The sequence below is a fragment of the Pseudovirgaria hyperparasitica genome (assembly GCF_010093815.1).
Source record: "Pseudovirgaria hyperparasitica strain CBS 121739 unplaced genomic scaffold EJ05scaffold_4, whole genome shotgun sequence".
NCBI lineage: Eukaryota > Fungi > Ascomycota > Dothideomycetes > Acrospermales > Acrospermaceae > Pseudovirgaria > Pseudovirgaria hyperparasitica.
The window spans coordinates 1,656,196-1,672,702 of NW_022985552.1; the positions used below are offsets into that span (position 1 = coordinate 1,656,196).

General features: G+C 50.6%; 5 protein-coding genes across 5 annotated transcripts; 4 read left to right on the forward strand and 1 right to left on the reverse strand.

Annotated features, from left to right (window-relative positions):
- Nucleotides 1-2,672: 2,672 nt before the first annotated feature.
- On the forward strand, nucleotides 2,673-4,500 carry EJ05DRAFT_436210 (MFS general substrate transporter; the record flags this gene model as incomplete). Its single annotated transcript, XM_033741735.1, has 3 exons — nucleotides 2,673-2,915; nucleotides 2,966-3,352; nucleotides 3,403-4,500. The coding sequence occupies 3 exons, from the start codon at nucleotides 2,673-2,675 to the stop codon at nucleotides 4,498-4,500; spliced, it is 1,728 nt and encodes a 575-aa protein (XP_033603024.1).
- A 59-nt stretch (nucleotides 4,501-4,559) lies between these two features.
- Nucleotides 4,560-8,890, reverse strand: EJ05DRAFT_531064 (uncharacterized protein). Its single transcript, XM_033749001.1, has 3 exons — nucleotides 8,245-8,890; nucleotides 4,879-8,191; nucleotides 4,560-4,826 (listed from the first exon to the last, which is right to left on the reverse strand). The coding sequence occupies exons 1-3, from the start codon at nucleotides 8,584-8,586 to the stop codon at nucleotides 4,813-4,815; spliced, it is 3,669 nt and encodes a 1,222-aa protein (XP_033603025.1). The 5' UTR covers nucleotides 8,587-8,890; the 3' UTR covers nucleotides 4,560-4,812.
- A 289-nt stretch (nucleotides 8,891-9,179) lies between these two features.
- On the forward strand, nucleotides 9,180-10,812 carry EJ05DRAFT_289620 (Metallo-dependent hydrolase). Its single transcript, XM_033740512.1, has 2 exons — nucleotides 9,180-9,616; nucleotides 9,817-10,812. Exons 1-2 carry the CDS (start codon nucleotides 9,281-9,283, stop codon nucleotides 10,687-10,689), a joined length of 1,209 nt encoding a protein of 402 aa, XP_033603026.1. The 5' UTR covers nucleotides 9,180-9,280; the 3' UTR covers nucleotides 10,690-10,812.
- A 500-nt stretch (nucleotides 10,813-11,312) lies between these two features.
- Nucleotides 11,313-13,011, forward strand: EJ05DRAFT_498537 (cytochrome P450; the record flags this gene model as incomplete). The annotated part of the gene is made up of 4 exons (XM_033746700.1): nucleotides 11,313-12,244; nucleotides 12,297-12,575; nucleotides 12,640-12,838; nucleotides 12,889-13,011. 4 exons carry the CDS (start codon nucleotides 11,313-11,315, stop codon nucleotides 13,009-13,011), a joined length of 1,533 nt encoding a protein of 510 aa, XP_033603027.1.
- A 2,577-nt stretch (nucleotides 13,012-15,588) lies between these two features.
- Nucleotides 15,589-16,268, forward strand: EJ05DRAFT_509098 (uncharacterized protein; the record flags this gene model as incomplete). Its single annotated transcript, XM_033748071.1, has 1 exon — nucleotides 15,589-16,268. Exon 1 carries the CDS (start codon nucleotides 15,672-15,674, stop codon nucleotides 16,266-16,268), a length of 597 nt encoding a protein of 198 aa, XP_033603028.1. The 5' UTR covers nucleotides 15,589-15,671.
- Nucleotides 16,269-16,507: the final 239 nt, after the last annotated feature.

Here is a 16,507-nt window from a genome sequence, read left to right on the forward strand (position 1 = left end):
TGGGCAGAGGGCTGCGCGGTAGTCGCATTCCGAACGGTAAGGACGCAAGGACAAGGACGTACAAGCCAAGTCAGTCTCTAACCTCTGGTATTCTACCAGGATGACGCCAATCATTCCTGCTCTGACGTATCCCTCGAGCGATATCCGATATGGGTCCTTGGCATCGTCTTCTAACTACGTTGAACATTCAGTACATTTCTGAGCTTTCAGATACGAGATACGAATCCACGCTTCATGCGCCATCAATCTAAATGTTCACCGTGCCTACTAAGTAAGTAACTCTTCGCGGCTCAAACGCGGAATACCGCAGGTTGTAAGACACAGCAATCATCCACTCATATGGTCAAGTGGATAGGCTTGAGATGCAGGGTGCCTCAGCAGAGCATATCCAGGCGACAGCCAGAACCTGACGGACTGCATATGCAGACATGGCATCAAAAACCGAGTGGTCCATCTCAACAGTACGCCCCGGTGTTTCGTATCCAGTACTTCACGAGGCTGTACAAGGCAACATGGGCAAACTCGTTGTCGCCGTAGGATAGACGCAGCCTCGCCACTGTCCACGTCTCACTCTGATGTCAGACATAACGCCAAAACCTTCACAGGGCTCATAGGCATGTATGTTGATCACCGTTGATCAGTATTCATTTTTCCTTTTGAGATGGATATTGCGCCACGAGTACGAGTAGGTCAGTGTTGTACGGGTCTCGAGGACTTGATAGCCTTGCGTCGCAATGAGTCGTAACAGAAAAGAATGCCATGTCGACAGCTAAAATATAAGACAACAGTGTCAGATATGCGCATGGAAGTGTACGCGGTACTCCAATGCGAGGGCGGCGTACAGTAGTGTAAGTGCACCCGTGAAACGTGAGCTATGTTTGGTGCTGCGTTTGTTAGCATCATAGCTGCTGTGGTGTGGTAGCTGCGTGGATGGATACTCTGATGGTCATACTTTGTTCAATGATGGTATTGCACGATATGCGCAGTAGTAGTCAACGAGAGTGCGGTTACTGTACAGAGGAGTTAGTGTTTACTAGTGATTGATATTGTCGACGGCCATGAGGCAAGCAGCAAGGCAGTTTGTAGGTGAGTGGCAGTGCAGCAGAGCCGCTTCGACCAGCCAGCTAAGACCAACGGGACCGTTAGAGCTAAGGATATACACTAACCCACTTCCGTCGAAACATTTACTGGGGAGGGGGTGGGAGTGTCTCGGGTTTGCGCCGCTGCCGAAGTGTGGACCCACAATCCACTATATGGTACCATTATTATCCATCCATGCATCATCCCGGTTACCTCATCTCACAACACTCACCTCATCCCACCTCATCTCTCTCTCAACAAGCGTACACTCACCGCATGGATGACTCCGAACGCGGCGCAGCATTCGCAGGCCTCTTCGTATCGTCGTACAGTTATAGCCATTAACCCACCATCTGTCAAGCTAGAATAGGGAGTTTGCTGTCAGAGCTGATGTTTAGTGAAGGATGTTTCTATTTTTGTGACCAATTCATCCTTCTATCAACGACAGTAACAACGGTATTACAGCCCTACGGTTCACGCCTGGGACTTGTTCCCTGTCCGTCAATCCCTTGGTCCAGCCTGTCTACAATGTAATTGCGCTAGGATAAGATTACGGGGAACGTTCACGCTGCATGCGCGAGCCCGGAGCGGACCTTTAGTCATGCAAAACACTATACTTCCATTGGAACGTATGCTCGTTTCGGAACTTTTCATATAAGGGGGGCCTGAGCATGATGGTACATGTAGCCTTGCTCCAGGTTCATTTGCCTAACTTAGTTCACGTTCTTTTCGCTCTAGGCTTCCAGCAATCACTCCACACAATTTCTCTCTTTCCATAGAAGCTACAACGCGTTGACTGTTTCGTCTACCAGGTACACCTGGCAAGGATAGTCTGAACAGTCGTTTTCTTGTTATTGAGTTCCACTTTCTCGACTACTCTTGTCTTGGCCATATACGTACAAACGAATTATCTATACTCAACCCCACGACCCGTCATTGGTGATCTCGGCGTAGAAGAACTATTGGTTGCCTCATACCCTTGACTTGGCCTTGACCTCTCGGTATTGCACTCTGCCAAGGGACCAGGTTTCGACAGTCCACCTTGTAGGACGATCATTCTAGCCTTGACGTATCCTTCGTCCCTTGCGTCACATATCGTGTTTTAAGCGTACGAAGCCGAAAAGCATTGGCTTCTCAGACCCACTTCGTCTAGCCGCCAACAAGGGATATCCAAAACACCCACGTAAATCGTTCACTATCACGTACGAAGAAACATGGCGACCCATGCCAACCACCAGCACCAACAGGCCCAGTACATCTACCATCCGCAAGCCCCTATATATCAGCACGAGAGGTCAAATAGCAGTGTAGCCGCTCAAATCGACCACAATTCCGATCCGCACACTCCCTACTCTCCGCCTCTTCCTCAGGCAAGTTCGGTTCGTGATACAACAATCACATCTGAACAGATCCAATCTGACCTATCACCACTCCGGCCCACTTCCTCTCATTCACAGTCATTGGCTCAGTATCATTTATATCCCTCTGTTTGTCTTGATGACTTAAAGCCACAAACAAAATCTGAAGTAGCGAGCCGACCATCAATTGCATACAGTACAAGAAGCATTTGCAATAGTCAAAGTAGCTTCGACATGGCTTCATCAGACTTCGGAAGCACAGCGGAGCTGGCGGAGCTGAAGAACCCTCCACCTCCTCCCAATCCGTCGAACACGTTGAACACGCTGAACCCGTTGAACCCGTTGAATCCGCCAGAGGCCCCGCACCACCCTTCCTCTGGCTCCAAAGGCTGGAGGTTCTATGCTGCTTTTGGGAGTCTTTGTTTGGTGAACTTGGTGTGCGCATTAGATGCCACAAGCTTAGCAGTCGCGTTACCTGTAAGCTGGAGAACCATTCAGTTTCTATTTAATATGCTCACGACACTCAGATCATAGCCGAGAAGCTAAATGGCTCAGCGATTGAAGCTTTCTGGGCTGGCACGTCATTCCTTCTGACCGCCACAGTGTTCCAGCCAACATTCGCATCTCTCTCCCATATATTTGGCCGCACGGATATGCTTCTCTTGGCTCTGACGTTGTTCACCATCGGTGCCATCGTAGGCGGTGTGGCTCATAACTTCACAGTCCTGTTGGCTGGTCGATGCATCCAGGGCATGGGAGGCGGCGGCATATCAGCTCTCACATATGTTATCGCCACAGATCTTGTCAGTCTTCGCGAGAGAGGAAAATATTTCGGGCTGATTACGATGATGTGGGCACTTGGCTCGGTCACGGGACCAGTCATTGGAGGTGCCTTTGCTCAAGACGTCAGCTGGGTAAGTCAGTTCCTACATATGTAGAGCTACATACTAACAGGCCTACCTAGCGATGGATATTCTGGATCAACCTTCCCTTCTGCGGGATCTCATATGTCACTATACCTCTCTTCCTCCGCCTCAAACGCAAGGAAGGCTCCATCCTTGGTAAACTCAAGCAGGTAGACTGGATCGGATCATTCCTCTTCATCGCCTCGCTTACTTCATTCCTCATTCCAATCACCTGGGGCGGCATCATGTACCCATGGACGCACTGGCGCACCCTAACCCCTCTCCTCGCCGGCGGCTTCGGCCTCGTCCTCTTCATGCTGTGGTCAAAATTCCTTTCTATCGAGCCCATATTGCGCGGTTCCATGTTCAAGGACCCCGAGGCGCTCACCACCTACTTCGCCACCACCGTCCACGGTATCTGCCTGTGGTCCGCCCTCTACTACATGCCTCTGTACTTTGAAACTGCCAAGGGGTACTCCCCAATCAAATCCGGCATTGCCCTCTTCCCTTGGACATTCACCACTGCGCCTGCTGCCGGTATCGTTGGTGTCCTCATTGCCCGTACGGGTAGATATCGATGGGGCATCTGGTCCGGCTGGGCACTCTCAACCGTGGGCATTGCTCTGCTCGTACTTTACAAAGTCGACACACCGACCGCCATGTGGGTCGGTATCGGCATCATCTCAGGTGCCGGAGTCGGCGTCCTGTATTCTGCCATGAGTTTCGCTATCCAGGCATCCAGCAGCGCTGCCGACTTGCCCTTCGCCGCCGCCCTCTACTCATTCTTCCGCAACTTCGGCCAGATGCTGGGTGTGGCGGTCGGCGGTACCATCTTCCAAAACGAGATGAAGAGGAACATCGAGGGCATCCCGGCGCTGGCTAGTAGTGCTGCTGCTCTAAGTAAGGATGCAAGCAGCCTTGTGCAGTTGATCAAGAGCTGGCCGGCGAGTCAAGCCGTCGTCAAGGCAGAGCTTATTGTCGCGTATGTGGACAGTCTGAGGACGATTTGGATCGTGATGGCGGCCTTGGCCGGACTGGCATTTGTACTCAGTGCGATATTTACGAAGGGCAAGTCACTGGAGAGAGAGTTGGAGACGGATCAGGGATTTTTGCATGATTCAGGCAGTGTCGGGTCAAAGTCGGATGTTGAGAAGTAGACACAACGGACTTCCACTCATTATTGAGATTTCTTTTGTTTGCACACTATTCCTTCATTCATGCATAAGTTGGTGGGTAGGAGGAGTCTGAACCATTCAGGCGTACTTTGAGGGCCGGGCCAAAAAAACATGCATCCTGGCCCATAATACTATTTCTTGTGTAGTTGTAACATTTGAACTTCAACCACATCAGAACTATATGCTTCACTACCTCCTTTAAGACAAAGTCCTTTTAGCTAGCTCATCTTGCAAAAAGATACCACAAATTCGATACTCATTACCATTCATTACGTCATTGCTACTCTTCGCCGTCTATGATCCAGTTTCTAGAACATCGTTAGCACATCTGTGTCATAGTCGCAACGGAATAATACTCACCAGTCTCAACACCAGGTTGTCTCCCATCCAGACCACCTGTCAGCTTCTTCTGCAACTTCCTCAAGCCAATTTTGCCTTGGTCTTTCGCAAACTTGACGTTACGAGCAGGCTTCCATTGCATCAAACCGCGCTGCTTGCGCTCCTCTGTGCGCTTGTTTTGTTTGTTATTCTTCTCTACGGTGTCACCCGTAGCTTGAGAATCAATCGTGCTCATTGTAGTGTCTGTGCGATCTGTGGCGAACGATTGCTTTACGGATCCTTCCTCGCCAGCAGCAGAGTTATTGGCGTCCTGAATACCTAGATCATCACTTGAGGCTTCGTCATCTTCGTCGTCGTCATCATCATCATCTTCATTGTCTTCGTCACCTGACGGATGGTACGGGTCGTGTAGTGGCTGCTCGGCTCCAGGTTCTCGGCGTTTCTTGCCCTTGGAGTCAACATATGCAGCTGGGTCGTGGCCAAAGGCACCACTCCAATCAGTGCCCGACTTGGAGAGCCACTTGATCTTCTCCTCTTCGTCGGCGTCCTTAAGCACGTCGCGGCCCTCCGTCAGGCTGTCGTCATGCAACCTCTGAATACGATCCGGCATTTCCTTCTCGACCATCCGCGTCCGCACACCCTCGGCGAGACAAGCCTCCCAAGTTTCGAACGTCTCGCGTGTGTCGTTATCTGATATGAAATGCTCATGGCTTTCGTCCATACCGGCTTTAAAGCGACCGGTGAACTGGAGGCGACCAACAACTTGGAGGTCTTCAAGGCCAACTTCATTCTTGCAATTTTCTTCGGTGATGTAGTTCTGTGTGAGACGAGCCGGGTGAGAGCACTTCCAGATCGGTATATCAATAGGAGTTTCCTCGTTGTCGATGAGGTGGTGGAGCCAGATGACAGAATAAGCATCGGCTCTTCTTTTATTGGCAATATGGAACTCAATGACGATTGGGGAGCGGTAACGGTATTTTACTGGCAGTCGGACCTTCTCATGACCGTCTTTCGGTACAATGTTGTAGTCGTAACCATTACCCTCAAAGCGGGATTTTCCGGAGCTACGTCCGATTCTGCCGGTACTCCCACCAGTGCGCATCTTCAGTCTTGCGTGTTGGCTGTAGTCGATCGTCTTGACAACATTGGAGACGAACTCAAAAGTACCAACATCCCATCCGAGCATGTTAGGTGGCAACCGGGTTTCAATGGCTCGGAACAAAAGAGATATGCGCACACGACCAAACCCGACACCACCATCAAGAGGGTACCATCGAGTGACCTGTGAGCTTGTTTCCAAAATGTCGGACAGCTTCAGCGGAACTACGCCCAAGATAGGATCGTGTTCTCGGTTGCGCGAATCACGCACCGTGACGGTGATGATACCAGACCTCCAATCGCGCATGAAACGCTCTGTACCTGCGTTGAAGATCGGCTGACTGCTAACAGCCTTGGAGCGAGTTCGATATACCAGTTCATCGTTGAAGCAAATAGTACAGTACGAAGTCGGTAGGTCCTTCCCCTGTTCTGCAGTGCTCTCTCCATAGGGCTTCGCAGGTTCGAATTCTCTACCCTTACGATTTCCGTTGCTGCCTTTCACATTCTCGAGCTCGAGGTTGACAATTTGGTGGACGACGACGTTGACAATACCACTCGGCCAGAGAGGGTCTGGAGGGGTATGTTGAACAGCATCGTCATCGGCCGTGTTCGTCACGCCCTTCTCGTCTTGAAGCTCAGGATTATTCTTCAATTCGTCTGGAAGAGCTTTGTTCTTTCCATCGGTTCTAAGTGCGGGTCTGAACTGTGGCTTGCCGAAAAAGCCTACCTCCCAATGAAGCTCACCAGGCATAGTACTGTCCGCATCCATACCCGCAAGCTTAGAGACTTGCGGGAACATCTTACCAGGATGTTGAATCATCTTCTGCATCGATAGCTCAACCTTACCTACAATGTCATCGGCGCTGTGGCGATCAGAGTCCCAGAGCTCAACACTAAGGTTCTCATCGGCTTTAATAAGCTCAGGAGTGACCAGAAGAGCTGCAGTCTCTTCCCAGATCGGATTCAAGTCATCCGTGATGACGCGCGTGCAGTACATTGGTTTGCCATACTTGGAAAATGCCAAAGTGATGTATGGATCGCTGCCGCCATGTTCGCTCCCACGCTTGTCCTGTTTGCTGAGACCAACAGCTCTGTGAATGCGGATCCACATGACACCGAGCGCCAATACATCCTTCGTAATGTCATCTCCTTGAAGTATAGCTCGCATGTCAATAGACATTGACTTCGGAGCAACATACATGCTAGCGGCAGCACCGATGGCATAGTTGACAAAGTTGGAGATCAGGGGAAGGTTTAAGATGTTCACGCCCTTCTCGACCATGGGAATACATCCTGCCTTGACCTGAGGTGTGCCCATCAAGGTAAACGTCAAGTTCTTCAAGAACGGAGGCTCAGGTGTCATAGCAAGTCGAAGCCGAATTGTTCCTACAAGTCCTTGAAGCTCGACAAAGATTGGCAATGGAACACCAAACAGACCCTTGATACCAAGATAGAAGACGAGTTGCATATGCATGTTGCGAGCTTTATCAGAAGCGCGTTTACCAGACGGCGCAGCGTGATACGCAAATGACACTTCGAGGTTGTAGTAATCGCCGCCTTCTTCGTCAGCCGCAGCTTCCTGGGGATCCTTTGTTTTTTTGTTTTCATCGTGGATAGTCTTCTTCATGTCTTTCATATGCGAGTCTGGAAGGGCGCGCAGACTGAGTATCCGGATCGGATTGCTGCCTTGACTAATTTCAGCAACTCTGACGTTCTCAATGACACCAGGTACCGAAGCTTGCATCACGTCTTCGAGAGTATCTGCAACGCCCTGAAACATGTCAGGGTTGATAAGGCCCCAGACGATTCCGAGTAGAGTGTTCATCCACTCTACGGACTCAGGTAGCAGATTTGCCGTTGCGTATTCTCCACGATTCTTCTCGCTCTCCCATTCCATCTCTCGCCCGCTGCGAACGACTTCCTTAGTCCACAGCCACACACCCGACGTCAGACACATAGCAAGAGGAATCATGCCTAGTAGTCTGCCACCGAACATCTTTCCAATTATTACGGTGGCCAGAAATATGCCAATACATAAGGCGTTTGTTCGCGACTCCAATGCGGCGAACATGGGCTCGTAGCTAACCGAGGGTGTAGGATGGAAGAGGATATTAGTCTTTTCTCCGTGGATTGGGACATCAGATGTTGCGCCCTCTGTCACTGGATCTGGGGGAGCAGTGACATCCTGTGCCTCTCTGTACTCCTCGCCAGACATGTTTGCCGCGGTTTTGACTGGCTGGAATGGGCGTCAGTCATATCGATCATTTCACCAGCAGAAGGATTGCGTACAGTGTCTTTACCAAGATTGGCATTAGGAACAGAGAGCATGGGATTCGTCACTCTATCCATTATACTAGGATCGACATCCTCAATCGTGACTTGCTTGCCAGTTGTTGGATCCGTAACAATCTTCTGGGTGCCTTTGACACCGGCTTTCTGGTTCTTGTGAGGGACCGCGTCAGAGCCCCCATGAGCTGCAGCTTGTTTCCTAGCTTTCTCTGCGTCGTCAATTTGACGATCGCGTTCTTTTTTGTCTTTATCCATGTTTTCCATGAACTTCTTTACAGTTGGCACAGGATTTGCACCGGAGTAGTGGCCTCCAGGCGCATGCTGCTGCTGCTGTTCCGCCATTGTGGGTGGTAGACAAGAAGCTTTTGTTCAACGTCCGCGGTCTGCAGGCTTCGTAACGGGTGAGGTTGGACTTAGTTTTGGAGCCCTCGACAGAAATAAAAGCAACTGAACGAGAAAGATCCAATCAGCCCAGCCTGTAAAAAGGATCAAGAGCTGAACCGAGATCAGAAAAAGAACGCATCTACTTCTGAACACCAAAAGGTCAGGTCAAATTGAAAGCAAGGAATCGTGGGAAGCAAGGGAGGAAGTCTAGCTAAGTGGGTACTGTAGATATGCCGTGGCTGTTATAGATGATGTCATGGCGTTGTAGCTTCTGTCTTGGCATATCAGATCCACGATCTGGACAGCCACAACGAAACTCGCTTAAGGAGCCGCCCATTCCTAGCTGGATTGACACCTGCACCTGTACTCGGGAAGGATACTACTCATCACTTCAGCTCACTTCAGACATCTACTATTATCAATCAATACTACTTGGATAATGTCTTGTAAGATAACCACGACAGATCTGTGTAGCAATTAAACCTCAATCCGTGGTACATGGGCATTGCGAATGCACAATGGCGCAACCCGATTTGTTAATGCCATTTCATGCATGCACCATGGCTAGGCCATCAGCCATCGCCCAAGACTCTCGTTCCCCAACCGTCGTCTCATCAAGCATTCTGTTATCCATCTCGATTCTTTCCTAGCCATGTCTGACGCCAGCTTTACCACCTTCACCAATTGTCGATACTGTCTTAACGGGAAGCTGGTCGATGACCGTCTGGTCGTATCTGGCGACTCTGGCACCATACTGAACACAACTGGCTACATTGGCGGGGACATTATAGATCTGGACGACGCCATCATAGCCCCGGGTTTCTTGGAATTGCATACCAATGGCGTTCATGGCTTTCATTTCACCCATTATGAAGACAGCAACCAGTACCAGAGCAGACTGAATGACACAGCTCGCTACTATGCAACCCAAGGCGTCACTGGGTTCTGGGCTACGATACCAACCGTGTCATCAGAGAACTTTAAAAAGGTAACTCCAATCAAGTCTCCATAAATTTTATTTGGGTATGCAGAGTCATTTCAAGAGTGTATCTGCCGCATGTCTATGTCTTTTGTCAGTTTCAACCTCTTACATCTTTCCATAATAGTTTGATGCCTGGATCGTCAGGTTGGCGTTTTAGACTGTTCACTATACAACCCAAGTCTAGAGGTGCTCATCCCCTGTTGCAGATACTGCCCTCATTATCACCTCAGGACTTTCCGGGCGGCGCTTCTCTACTTGGTGCCCATGCCGAAGGTCCCTTCCTATGGCCATCTAAGAAGGGTGCTCATAACGCGTCGCTGTTTGCCAGTCCACCTACAACTCCTGTCGATATATATGGCAATGTGAGTCTCCAGAAGTCATTAAAACTGGTCACTGTAGCCCCAGAGATTCCTGGCTCAGCCACAACCATTTCAACCCTCACCACACATGGTATTAAAGTCTCCCTCGGCCACAGTGATGCCGCGATCGAACAAGGTGCCGTCGGTCTCTCTGCCGGGGCGATCATGCTCACCCACGTCCTCAATGCGACTTCGCCTCTCACATCTCGTGCTCCTGGCCTTGCAGGTCTCATAACCCTGCCTGAGAACAACACACCAAAGCCTCCGTACTACTCAATCATTGCTGACGGGCATCATTTACATCCGAGTACGCTAGCGTTTCTGCACCGCGCTGCACCACAGAGATCTATATTGATCACAGACAGTATCGAATTGTCTGGTCTGGCAGACGGTGTGCACCCAGGGCATGCCCAAATCCCGTTTCCACAACGCAAGCAAGGCACGCGCGCTACTATCGATGGGACCGAGACTCTGATAGGAGGATGCATCAGTCTACAAGAATGCGTCAGGAACCTGATCAAATGGACCGGCTGTGGAATTGCAGAGGCTGTGCAGTCTGCGACCGAGAACATTGCGTCGATGATGGGAATAGACGGCGAGGGAGGACGAGGATTTCTGGTACCCGGACAGAGAGCAGATCTGTGTGTGCTGAATGATGAAGGAGAGGTACTGCAGACATGGATTTCAGGGAAGAAAGTCTGGGACAAGGACGGCATATAGCCTGAAGAGCCCTCGGTTGATATACCCTCAAGTTCGTTGAGCTTTGGTGACGGCTGCCATCAGGAGACACTACTGACCTTGTCGGAATATGGCTATCACACTTCCGACACCACCCTCAAAGTTCGTTAGCCGAGATGTCTCACACAATCGCCACAAATCTACTTGGCATGTTGCACCATGGTATCAAATGATGCTGACCACGGCTCTGTCAACTCGCCTATTCCCTTTTCGACATTGCAGCCCTGGTCAAGTCCCTACTGACACGACATCTACTCCACTTTCTTGCGCAAGAGCCCCGCTCGAATGGTGTATGTCCATTGGCTCTCTGCGACTCTTAACTCTGGCAACGTCACCAATGGGTTGCTGTGGAGCTTTTGGGATGTCCTGGGTTGATGACTGTACAGGTCGTTGTTCCTCAAGACAAATATAGTCGTGTCGATTGGCTTCTGTCTTACCATAACTCACGTGGCCCCTGGGAGTGACGTGCATAACGGCTATATAGCCGCTTCCATAACACTGAGATACGAGAGGTAGCAGTTCCTCGTATAAACTGCCACATAGATAAGCCCAGTCCTTTACGCCATAGTCTTCGCCCTCCGATGCTTTCCCTTTAATCAACCACAATGTCTGCACAGGTCCTCGCCACTGTTAGTGATCTTATCGTCTCCCATCCCTACCTCACTGCCCTCCTTGCCCTCCTCACCTACATCATAGTCCAGCACACGCGCTCTTACCTCTCTTTGTCGCATATTCCTGGCCCACCACTTGCGCACCACACTACCCTCCCTCTCATCCGTGCCTGCCTCTCCGGCCACACTGCGTCCTACCTCTCCACCATCACCGCCCAATATGGCCCTCTTGCACGTATCGGCCCCGATCACCTCCTCACCTCCGACCCCGCAACCATCCAGCGCATGAGTGGGGCAAGAAGTCCCTATCGCAAGAGCTACTGGTACGGCGCAATGAAGTTCAAGCCACGTAGTGAGAATTTGCTGTCAGAGAGGGACGAGGCGAGGCATGAGGCGCTGCGGCGAAAGATGGCGGGGGCGTATAGTGGCCGAGAGGTGGGCGTGGAGGGAGTTGTGGACGAGCGCGTGGAAGAGATGGTAAGCCTGATCGAGAAGAAGTATGCGATCAGCAAAGAGACGAGTGGTCCCAGCGCAGAGCGAAACTATCTCAACGTTGCCTTGATCACGCAATACTTCACTGTCGATGTAATCTCGCATCTCGCATATGGCGTTCCCTGGGGCGACGTCGCTAGCGAAACTGACAAGTACGGATATATCGAGGCGAGCGAGACGAATATGCCGACTATTACCGCGATGGCACTCCTTCCTCGCTTACTGGCGTTCTTTGAGAAAAGTTATATTTTGGACTGGCTAAGTCCGGCGACACAGGAGAGTGTTGGGTTGGGGATGATAGTTAATGCGACAGGCCCGATCATCCGTGCGCGATTAGCTATGGGGAAGGAACACCAGGAGAAAGATATGTTGGGAGCATTTATTCGGAGTGGGTTGGGAAGAGAAGAGCTGGAAAGTGAATCTACGCTACAGGTGTAAGTGGTCGTTGTTTACTGTTCATTATGGGTAAAGGCTTACCTAGGTTAGACTTGCGGGCTCGGACACGACTGCGACAACGATACGGGTTGGACTGTTGTATATCTGCTCTAATGCATCCGTGTTACGAAAACTACGTGCGGAATTCGACAGTGCTGAGATTTCGAGCCCGATTACTGATGCCGAGGCCCGCAAACTTCCATATCTGCAAGCAGTCATCAAGGAGTCGATACGAATTGTGCCACCTGTGACGGGCATGTTCTCGAAGGAAGTACCCCCAGAAGGGGACATCATATGCGGGAAGAAAGTTCCAGGAGGGACGCTAATATCGTGAGTAGAAAAATGCCTAGTCACGTTGGGCCAGACCTCTCAGATGAGCTGACAGTCATTGCAGTCAATGCTCACTTGCAATTCAACGCCACGAAGTTTTCGGAACCGACCCTGAGAGCTTCATTCCGGAGCGCTGGATAGGTATATCGCCGGAACAACACCATGAGATGTCTCAGACTGTAGATCTCGTTTTCGGCTATGGCAAGTATCAATGCCTTGGAAGACCAGTAGCGCTACTCGAGCTGAACAAAGTGTTTGTTGAGGTATGTGCGACTGATTTGAACTTGATGTGCGAGTACTGATGGCGTTGCAGTTGTTGAGGAGGTTCGACTTTACAGTGCGCGATCCGCAAAATCCGTGGGATGCTAATAACGCTGGGCTGTGGTCTCATCGTAATTTCCTTGTGAGCGTGTCGCAGAGACAGGACGTCCAATGAAGGCTTTCGACAGAGAGGCCCTTCGTGGAAATGGAACGGAACTTGGTTCTACAGAAGTTGCTATACCGACGGTTTTGCTGCAGCTGGTCCGAATTTCTTTTACAAATAGTGTCAACATATGACAGGCCAGGCACGTATGTACCCAGACACTGGAGCGCTGTCCAGAAGGCTGTATGCGACAAAGATGCTGTATGCTGCAATCTGGTATACTGCGGGCTGCGATGAATATTCTTGTCGCTACGATGTAATCACAATAGACAGACAGATTCAGCTGCAAATGGTCAGTAAGCACGGTGCGGGCCTTAAGGAGATGCTTTGTGGGATGTGGTAGCAGCAAACTGCCACCTTTCAGTCAAGAGACGACACTGTCTTCTCTATGTTGCTACGTCGGTTTCACTATTCGCCGGATCTTGTCCGGTTGTTAAACTCGGATCTTTCATCTAAGAATTACGCTTAAGCGCCACCCCTCAATTCGAGAAAGCAGATATTCCAATAAGACCCTGTATTACAAGGATATGGCTTGTGACTGACATCACAGCTGCAGTCTTCGGTTTTGCCGTTGAAAGAGCGGTATCAGTAAATCCATTATCGAGAACAGGCCATCTGTTACATTTCCTTGAACATAGCATTTCAAACACGTGGAGATGGCTACGCTATATGATCAAGTAGACTTGTAGTCTGATGAGCCATAAGCCAACAAAATCTTATCGTGGATTGGCATTCAAAGATCCCGGCGCCCCTGTGCGCTTAAATTCGGGCCTTTCTGTAAGGCTCCTAGTAGGCATATTGCCCTGGACAGGGATGTATTTGTTGCTTCGCCCAGAGGCTCAGAGCCTAGAGGACGGGACGGAAGCTCTAAGCGCTGTAGAGCCATGACTCCGACGGAAGCACAAGTCGATATAATACTTTCGAAACGAGCTGAATTGGGAGTTGTCACGTAAGATTGAGGAACATTCAGACTTGAAATATCGATTCATTCTGAACGACACCGTGACGGTAGAACTCAGCTGATGGCACAATATTGATTGTAATTAACAGCATTCGGCCCTAACCTAGCTCATATGCGACTTAATCTCGCCGCTAGACCGGCATCTCACCACTTCTCTCCCAAGCATGATTTAATGCACAAGTCATAAAGAATAACGAACCCTGCATCTGGCCCCAAAGACATAGCTCATATCGAGGAAGGTCCTCAGAGTTTCCTCACAAACAGAGTCTTTCCAGAGACGACATGTGTTCGATTTTTTTTCTCCAAGCGTAAGCTTGTTTACTTAGCCGCGGTAGTTATGGCGCTAGCGAGTTCGAGCGATTTGCACGACGTGAACAAGCGCGTGACGCCGTGTCGTGTATTGTAATTGGCGGACACGAAACAGCGTCTCAACAGTTCTTGCTTACGCCGCTGATACACCAGTTGAACCTCACTGGGCTGTACGGCATCTGCTCGGCCGACATATCTTCAATCGGCCTTGGTAGGGCTGACAACGATTCTTATCCTTGCGTGAGAACGGCCGGCGGACAAGAGGCGAGGTTGCTTGGTCTTCCTGCTGGGGGCAACATCTGGTCCACAAAAAATAACGATACTAGATTGTTACCATTGGTCTAGTATGCGTTTCGCGTCGGCGCGATACAAAGATATTGCTCCTCTCTAGGCACCAGCAGACCACTGGCAACAATGCACGTTCTGTCCGTCGAGCGGGAGGCACAGTAGTCAACGACAGTGTACCGGCATGGGAAAGCATTGCAAATGACCAATGACGAGACCTGACCGGTCAGTCCTCGAAGCTTGGCGGCCCGAAAATCAGAGAGCAGTCTGCTGCAGTTCAGACTCTTGACACGACGAGGGGAGACGACTGGACAGTGGCCCACCACGCGTCAATATACTGTCTACACAGTACATAGTCACAGATAGTAAACAGCAGTCAGTAATCACTACGGACGCATGTATCCCACGGATCTGGTTCCGCCTCCAATAGCGGCCTTCATATCATGTTAAGTATACCATTCGCGTTCACTTGATGAGAAATAATGTTCGCTAATTGACAAAATTCTCTCGAAGCTAGCGCTGAAGACTATTCCACTCTTGAAATCGCGGCTCTTGTATTTCTGCACAACTCACAATCTGAAGGCAGCCTTGCGCTTGTGGGGCACCAGCTCCGTGCCTCATTGGCTTGTTGGTGTGTTTTGAAACGGGGGCGGCCAACACGGCGTTAAATTGCGGCACAGCAAACATCCTCGACTCGCACAGGTTTGGGGCCATTTCTTCGGTCAAGTATTGGTAGCTAATTAACCTCCCTAGCACGCTGGCAGTTGTAGACCACTTTACCGGGTCACCTTCACACCACCTCTCTTGCAGTGCAAGGCGTCCTTGATGCCTCTCCTCGCCATATCAGGTCACTAATTATGATTTAGCGTTTCTGTACTATGCACATCATTCCCCTTTCGTCTCTTTTCGGGAGCTCGTTTGTCGTACGGCGCAGCTTGTCTTCCTTCTCTCATATATTTCTCACGTTCCTTACACACTCTCTTCAATTGATAGCCAGGACCGGACGCCTTCATACGCAAGATCATATTCTTCGTGAAACAGAGACAGAGAGTGTGTGTCAGAGCCTTTCAAACCCTCGGAAGTTGCCAATCGTCAGAAATCATCTCAGACGAAGATCATGCCTGTACCACAAAGCAGAGTCCGAAGGACTCACTCGGAGAGCAGCTTCTCACACCCAAGCTCACGGTCCGAACGAAGCTCACACTCACCCGTCCCGGCATCCCCAGATTCCCTCCCAATGTCTCCATCCTCAGTCCTCAGCGGCAGCACCGCATACACCACCAGCAGTCGCTACCAGCCCCTCACACCCCACGGCATGCCCAAGTCCCCGAAACTCAACACAAAGGGCCTGAGTCCTACCAGCCACCGCTTCGACCCCGAGCCGCGATCCCCAGCTACGACGGCGTACACACAGCCGTCCTTTGTGTCGGAATTGCACATCTCCCCCGTCTCCCCTGAGCGCACCATCCTGCCTCGTCTCACGTATATGCCCAAACGCTCCGGTGCCCCCCGGAGTCGGAGCGAGTCCCGCTCCCCGCATCGAGCGAGGCACGAGACCGCGTCCTGTGCGACGTGTAATAGCTCGCTCTTCAAGCGTATCAGCGACAAGGTGCGTCGGATCAAGCTGCAGCGCGTGCCGAAGAAGAAGTCACCGAAGCCAGAGAGGCATTTCGAGGTTGAGCGCGTGCAGGATTTGCATTGGTCTGAACTATGAGTCTGTCTGGAGCTTCAACGCACGACGTATGCTACGAACTTTCTTTTGTTACTGAAGATTGAAACGAACTTATGAAGGATTTGCTCAACGGTATACGAGCTTGGGCGGCGGGTTCACTTGATTATCACAAACTTGCGGATACCCCATATCTCCTTTGTCGATGATACTGAATTGGTATTCGCGTCTCAGGTGTTGGGTGGTACAGTCTTTGCGTTTGAAGCGTGGCGTTATCATGATAT